This window comes from Asparagus officinalis, chromosome 8 (genome assembly GCF_001876935.1).
Source record: "Asparagus officinalis chromosome 8, Aspof.V1, whole genome shotgun sequence".
NCBI classification, from domain to species: domain Eukaryota; kingdom Viridiplantae; phylum Streptophyta; class Magnoliopsida; order Asparagales; family Asparagaceae; genus Asparagus; species Asparagus officinalis.
The window spans coordinates 29,204,819-29,213,010 of NC_033801.1; the positions used below are offsets into that span (position 1 = coordinate 29,204,819).

The following is an 8,192-nucleotide window of genomic DNA, read 5'->3' on the forward strand; positions in this document are numbered from 1 at the left end:
CATTGCTTAGCACAATTAATTCATACCTAGAAAGCATGCCAAGTGGTCATGGATTTTCTATAATTATGAATTGTGATCATTTGATTTGCAGCCAGATAAATATTTTGTACGTAACTCCTCTATTAGAACATCGAAAAACAAGGGAAAAAGAGTAGTACCTTGGACGGGTGAAAGTCGACAGGTCTGGCCTCAGCACCGTAGACAGAAGCGGCGATCTCCTTGAACGCTGGCTTCAGAGTCAATGCCTGGTGGAACCATAAACTGTTGGCCAGAGAGACATGAGACCCATATTCGCCATCTTCATTAGGTTTAGGATTAGGGCCAGTCGCCGTTTTAACTGACGCCATCAGTTTCTCCGTTGCCGAGTTAAGATCATCGAGGGTGCGAGAGCCGAGGAAGGAGAGGAACTGGTCGAGGGTGGATCCATTGCTTCCAGCTGCAGCGAGGCTGAGGGCGCAACGGATGGACAGCGGCGAGAACACAAAGTTTTTGCCATCGGATGCAGCCTTCTGCAGTCCGATGCAATCGGCGAACCGCAAGCATGAGTCGGTCTCCGGGGTGGTCGCTGATTTCTTCGGCATTTTTTTTTTCTGGGTTTGGTACAGAAACCCTAGAGAGTTTGGAGGCGCAAGGATATTGATAAGAGCTGCGATAGGATTTGAAGATCATTTAAAATCTTTTTCGACGCCAATGGACGGCTGCATTTTATAAGGGTTTTTGGAAATATGAGAATGTCCCGCAACAAATCACATCAGAAGGAGAAGAAAATCCTGACAAACCGATAAATTTGGAAAACAGTTCAGAAGTTAATGCAATTACGCTTTTAATTAAAACGGATATTTCGATAATTTCAAATCTTGATATTTTCATATTTTAAACTTATTCCCAAATCTAGACATTTTCAAATTAGTCCAAAAATCTTCATTGTTTGAAGCCAGCAGCCCAACCTCCTCCTCATTTCTCTATAGAGGATACTCTTAATGATTTTTTTGGTGAAAGACTGCGTACTTTTTTGTTCATACATATTTAACAAGAAGGACTTCCAAGTTCTCATAATCCAACATTCCAACTTCATCTCTTTAGTTATAATTGTCTTCTAGTAGGAAAACATAGAGCTGATTTTTTTCGCTTAAAAATGTTTTTTAGAATATTTGAATTGAAACTTTTAAAATTTTTGGTCTCAGATCCGTTAAATCGTAAAATTCAGTTAAATAAATGTCTATATAATATCTGACAATTTGATCTCTGGTAATTTTGCAATGCTCGACCAACATCAAAAAAATATTATGAACTAATAGTTAAAAAAATAAAAAAAATAATGTTCATGATTTATTAAAAGTTCTTACAATATATTACTTTTAAAAATTCCAAAAACCTGTGAAAAATGTTTGAAATAGATTCACAAGCACTGTATCGAGAATTTAGTTTTTATGTTTACTTCTCTTTTTAAAAAGAAAATTTTAAATGCACAAAAAATTGAAGTAAATTTTCGGCCAATAAAAAGAGAAATTTATGAGGAGTTTTGCTAATTAGTAGGTCTGAGTGCATGTCAAATTTGTGGTCACTAATATCTTAAAAGACAATCAAAATTTGGTAAGAATAGTTCTACACATGACTACAGATTATGGAGTTAGTCTGTAATAAGTTCCTGATCAACAATCCTTATTCATATTCCATTATTTTTGTTGTTCTTCAAATAATAATTATTTTAAGAGAATATTTTAATCCCTATTTTTGAAATGCTAGATTGAGAGGGATTCCAAAGGTTGAAAATTGAGTAATAATTTGATAAGTAATTTAAAAGGAATAGTGCAAGGGAGCACGTGGCCGGGCCAAACCCATGAACCGATCAACCCGGTTTTGGTTTGAGCTGGTTCAGACTAGGACCTAGATAGGCCTGGACAGGCCAGATCGAGGACTTTGTCTAGGGTCTAGGGCTGGATCCAACCCAGCCCGCGACCCGCATGGGGCCGAGCTGGGTCCAACCTGGCCCATGGCGATTCTGGTCAATGGTTGGCTCAAATTCTTTTTTGGTTCAATTTTTTTCCTTTTAATTTTTTATGGAATTATCTCAAAGGATAAAATATTCACAATAATTTGAGTGTTTTTAGTAAATCAAAATGGTTATAAATATTCATCAAAATGCTGAATTGAACTTAGAATATCTCTATTATTACTAAAATTATAACTCAAACACTTGCATATTGTAATTTTCAATTGAGTTGCTACTAAAATACGTCGAAATATAACTATCACCTAAGGAGGCTGGAGAGGGCTAGGTCCTACGTGTGCTGGGTCGGGCACTAGTCTGACCTACTTCATTGTGCATGGGTTTATAGCAGAACCAAGCTTAACCCATGACCCGGGTATATAACATGCTAAATTAGCTAGACCCGGCCCATTGTGGGCCAGGCTAGGTGACCCAAGACGAGCTAGGCCAGTTCGGCCCGTGATTCAAACTGGTCTACGCTCACCCTAGAATAATGCTAATTAGACTATTAGTAAACCCACTCCAAATTTCTCATTTAGAGGGCAATTAAGAGAATAAAAACCTTGTACAAATTACATTAGCTCATCTAAGCAGCCCACTGAAACCCGGACTGGGCCTATCTCCATATGGATCCCAAGCCTAGTTACATTTGCTATAACTTCCGAACACCACATCTCAGCGATTCTACTCTGTTCTTCCTCCAAGAGATGTTGTACTTAAAAAGCACTGATCTGAAACCTGTTGGTCTTCTTGTTTTGATGATGATTTAACAAATAATTTACGACTAATATTGGTTTTAGTATTTTGTTTTGTGTTGTTTAGTATACACAGGAAAATGAGCTACATTGATATTGAAGCCTATGCAAATCAAGTCAATCAATCAAAGTTCAAGCTTTAGAAGATTTATTCTTAGTATACTTAGTATAGGTTTATATAATGTGTGCAAATTCTATAAGCTTAAATATACACACACATTTCATTTGTGAATTTTCTCAAATATAGGTGTTTTTATGCAAAATATATTTTAATATGATTTGGACTACACAAACGTTGTTAACATCTTTTATTAAGTCCATAAAAATATTACACAAGTTTTCAGAACTTGATTTGAGCTAAATGTCAAAATCAACAAGTTTAAAACACATGTATTTTTAGTGCTTTCGAATTTTTCTGAGATTTCACAAATGATAAGAGCGAATTGAAAAATTCCTTTTCCAACATGTTCATAATCATGTTTATAAACTCTTCCCAAAGTTTTATAGTTTTTGGAATTTATTTGCTATTTTTAAAAGGACTTTAAAATTCATTTTCAAAAATCAATACAGGCTGAAAACCTGTTATCAGTCGACTGATGATATTTTAGCATTCGACTGAAGAAATGTCTTGTAATCTCAAAAAGTTTTTGATTTAATTCTGGTCGACTGACCAGTCGACCGATGAGGTCATCAGTCGACTAACCATGCTTATCAGTCGACTGATAAGCTGCCGTTTGCCTACAACGGTCAGCTCATCAGTCGACTGACGTAACCCGTCAGTCGTTGATTTATCCCAATGGCTATTTTCCTACCTTTTACAGTTTTGTCTTTTTGCTGGATTTTCTTGGGTTTTGAGCTTTAGTTTTTCATCCTATCTATACCATATACCATTTCACTTCTGAACTAAGGGCCTGTTTGGATAATGGAAGTATTAGAAGTAAGAAGTATGTTACGAAAGTAACTTCCAAAATTATGAAATAGGAAGTAGAACTTCTTCCTCTTCATTTACTTTTTTGTTTGGATAATATTTGGAAATATTACTAGGAGGTAATTAATATATGTTACTTCCATTTTATTCTTGTTTGGATTGTCATTGAAATAGAAATAGAATTGTTGTGGGTTCAAATTGAGCGTTCCTATTAAAAACGCATGGCATTGTAAAAATACTTAATATTTCAGATACTATATGAAACTATATTAATTATCACACACACTTCAACAATATAGTTAAAGACTTGCAATTTGAGGATATAGATATAAAATGACTAGAAGGGGAAGTAGCGGGGACTAGAACTGCGAGTTAAAGACTTACAATTTGAGGATATAGATATAAAATGACTAGAAGGGGAAGTAGCAAGGACTAGAACTGCGAGTTAAAGACTTGCAATTTGAGAGTTAAAAACAAAAAAAGAAGATATAAAATGACTAGAAATTGGCAAAGTCGGAGGGGACTAGAACCGCGAGTTTAAAGACTATCGCCATTTTCTAGTCATTTTAAAGTTAAAGACTTATAATCCTCAAATTGCGAGTTTAAAGTTTTGTCATGCTCTCTTGTCTATGGATTGTGATTGACAATAACAGTTAAGTATTGATTTCAAACGTACACATTATACCCTGTGTTTTCTTATCGCAATTTGAGGATATAAAAAGGAAATCTCATCACTTCCCTAATTATAGTTTTAAGAATCTTTTTTTTTTCTCGTGGACCCCATCCTACATCAACTTCCGCCGCATTTCAGTGCATTAGAAGATGAAAAATATTAAGGAAATAGAGGTGCCACGTAGACGCCACATCATCATTTAAGGAAGTAGCGAAAGTAAAATTTTAAGAGAAACAAACATACATTTTTGCCTAGAAGTAGCAGAAGTAGCATCTACTTCCTCTATTTCTACTCTTTCACAGTTACTTCCGTGCAAACAAACGGGCCCTAACTAGAGAATGTTTTAAAACAAGTTTAAAAAGAGTTTTAAGTTTGTTTAAGTTTGTTTTAAGTGTTTGTTTACAAAATCAGTTTTGTGAAGATTGTTTTCCAAGAAGAGGAGATCAATTTCAGTTTGTGCTTTCAATCTTCCAATCCCTCTCTCTTGTTATTAGAGAAGTGTTTCTAAACTCATATCCCTAGCTTGTTTATGCTTCAATTGTTATATTCATATTTGCTAGATTTATTTGAGTTTATATTTAATTTTTCTTATTGCTTGCACACACAACCATTGAGCTTAAGTATTTTCACATATTGTATAATTTGAGGTTGTGGTGAGTGTAATCTTGAGAGTGAGCCTAAATTGTGTTCTCATCTATTATAGAGAACAAATCTTGTAATTAAGCCATATTTTGAGAGTATCACTTTGTAATACACATTTATACCGAGAGGAGTGTGTGGTGAGGACGTAATCGATACCAAGAGGAGTGGCGTCGGTAGTAAAGCTTAGTGAGAGGTAGTAAAGCCGAGCACTTGAGGGAGGCGATACATGAGGACCAACACTTGAAGTTGTAGTTTGTATATGTACATTGTGAGTGTCTTGTAGAGTTTTTAGTGAACTAGAAAACCGAGCGTGTAGAGAAGTTCCGGCTTCCAAACCGGGTGTGTCGATAATGGAGATTCTCCCCGGGAGTGGGGACCTGAGACGTAGCATCGGTAGTAAACCCTAGGGAGATATAGTAAATCCGAGCACTTGAGGAAGGTGACATGGGCTAGGCCAATACTTAGAGGGTATGAAGTGTTTTTGCAAGTGTGTAAGTTGTAAAGTTTTTGATGAACTAGAAAACTATATTGTGATGTGTAAACATTATTCGGGCGAGCATAGAAAACCCGGTTGTGATAGTAGAGATCTCCTCGAGGTAAGGAGCGGAGACGTAGGTCAAGTGGTTGACCGAACTCCATAATCATATCATGTGTTTGTATTGTTTATTTGCGTACTATCACACTTGTTTGTATACTCTTGTTCATATATCCTTGCATATATCTCATTGAATATCTACATTGTTAGGATATATTTTGTTAATAAGTTTTAATCGGTATTAATATCTAATAAGATTAGCAATAACCCTATTCACCCCCCCCCCCTCTATGGTGCTTTTAATTGATATCAGAGCTTGGTGCTCTTTGATTTAAGATTTAATCACCTTGAGTTAATGGTCCAAACTTTAATATTGTTGCTAATCTTGTTTTGATATTATATATTTTGTTTGCTCATATATTATGGACATACACGGTGCACTTAGTCTTGGTTATGCGATTAACATTGGTCATAGAATTAGTAATTTCCCCTATGAACAATGGTGTGGTAGATTTAACATTTTTTCTAGATCTACAAATATCGATATATGGGAAATTATTGAATGCGCTTATATTGTACCCACTACGGAGAAATCCAAGTGGAGTGATAATGATATTAGATTGTTTGCTATGAACAAGTCTTTGTTAGAATTTATCCAAGTGGAGTGATAATGATATTAGATTGTTTGCTATGAACAAGTCTTTGTTAGAATTTCTTATTGATGCCTTTGGTTTATCTTTTGCTAACAAACTTTATTCTTTTGATAGTGCTTATACGTTGTGAAAATTTATAGAAGCACATCAATGGGACTTGGAGGCAATCCGACAAGATTTGGAGGTTTCGGCTTCAAGTTCATAAGGAGCTTCATCTTCATGCACATGACCACTAGGCGATAGCCTTAGTGAGGTATGCGAGCCTAATAACGATGATGTTTTTACTTATGATTAGCTCGCACATGAATATAAAAAATTATTGCATAACCATAATAAATTGAAACATAATTTTAAAGATCTAAAAAGCAAGCATGTTCAATTAAAATCCGATCATGAGTCCCTTGTATCTAAGTTTGATTTTATTGTAAATGAAAATATTAATCTTAAAGAATACAATGAAAAATTAAGATTGGATATTGCATGTTTGACTCATGATAAGAATAATGTCATGTTAGAAGTAGAGGGTAATAAAAATAAATTAGATACTCTTGTTTGTTCTACTTCTTGTGACAATGCACATATTTCAAATGATGAGTTGAATCAAATAAAGAAATGCATATCATCTTTAAATTCAACATTAAATACATACATTGCCAACAATGAAAAGCTGATGGACGTGTGTGCAAAGTCCCACAAAATTATTTCCAAGTAACCTATTCACTATACACACATGTATAACAAAGTTTACAAGTGTACCATCTGCGGCTGAAAAGGCCATATTGCTAAATTTTGTTATGATGCATAAAAATTCACTATGCCTAAAAATATTGATCATTGTGCATCCCATCAAGCTTCTTCATCTCATACACATGTACACACACATAGTGTTAATCATAAACATGCTCATGTGTATAAGTGTGAATTTTGTGGTCATTTTGGTCATTTGACCAAATTTTGTTTTGATTTGAAAAATGTTTCTTATTTGTAAAAAGCTTTAAATAAATTATCTTTATTTGAAAATGATCTCCGTGCACTACCATTGGTCAATACAAACCTTTTAGACCCTTTCATTGCACTCATTGTAATCGAAATGGCCATCTACATGAATTTTGTTTTGACCGCATTCGTGCACCATACACGCCCAAAAGGGATCATAACCCTAGAGCATTGAGCTTTAATGATAGGGGTCATATCTCTAGACTCTTTGGTACCAAGAGTAATTGGGTACCAAAACATGTTTAATTAATCTTTAAGAACGAATTCTTTAGCTTTTTAGTTTTTCATGTTCTTAAAGATGATTTCTATTTAAGTTTTACAAACAAAATTGAAAATAATTTTATACTTAATATTTGATTTGAAAAGTTATCATTCATATTTTTCATGATTCTCTTTCATAAGATTTTCATGTTTTCATCCTTTATGAATTGATACAATTTTTATCAAGATGATTTCTCTATGCTAAAACATCATTTTTGTTAGTATACCTTGTTTTCAATTTTTAAGTTCGAACAATGTGCTTGTGTTTATGAGATCATTATAAAGCACTCTTATGATGATATTTATGTGTTTGAGCTTCTAGATCATCTATTTGTGATTATAATATATCCCTTATATGGTTTGATCAAGTTTCACAATGAAGATTTCTTCTATTGATCAAACACTTTTTAGATATATACTTTGTTTTTGAGTTTATATATATGAGATGTTTAATTTTTGAGCAACCCCCCCGGATGTATTACTTCTTTGTTTCAAATTATATTTACCGGGCATCCATATGGGTTAAAACAAGTTTTTTTGTTATGATTTGTTTTTATCCTAAGCATAATTTTCCTTGATCCTTGTAGATAAAACACAAAATTGTTTGACATTATCTTTGGCATGATTGTGCATATACTAAAGATGTTTCTCATATTCAAATTGATACAAAATATCTCTTAGTGGACATCTTTAACTAAACTTTTTGCCAAGAGATGTTTATAAGAAATGATTGAGTACCCTTGTCTTTTGAACTCAAAT

At 34.1% G+C, this 8,192-nt stretch overlaps 1 protein-coding gene across 1 annotated transcript in view; it reads right to left on the bottom strand.

The window, feature by feature from the left end:
* The window catches only part of LOC109820268 (serpin-ZX-like), a 4,612-nt gene extending 3,955 nt beyond the window's left edge, over positions 1–657 (bottom strand). Inside the window, exon 1 of the mRNA XM_020386394.1 lies at positions 159–657. Coding sequence (XP_020241983.1) covers positions 159–581 — 423 coding nt within the window. The 5' untranslated portion in view covers positions 582–657. The remainder of the gene's footprint in view (positions 1–158) is intronic.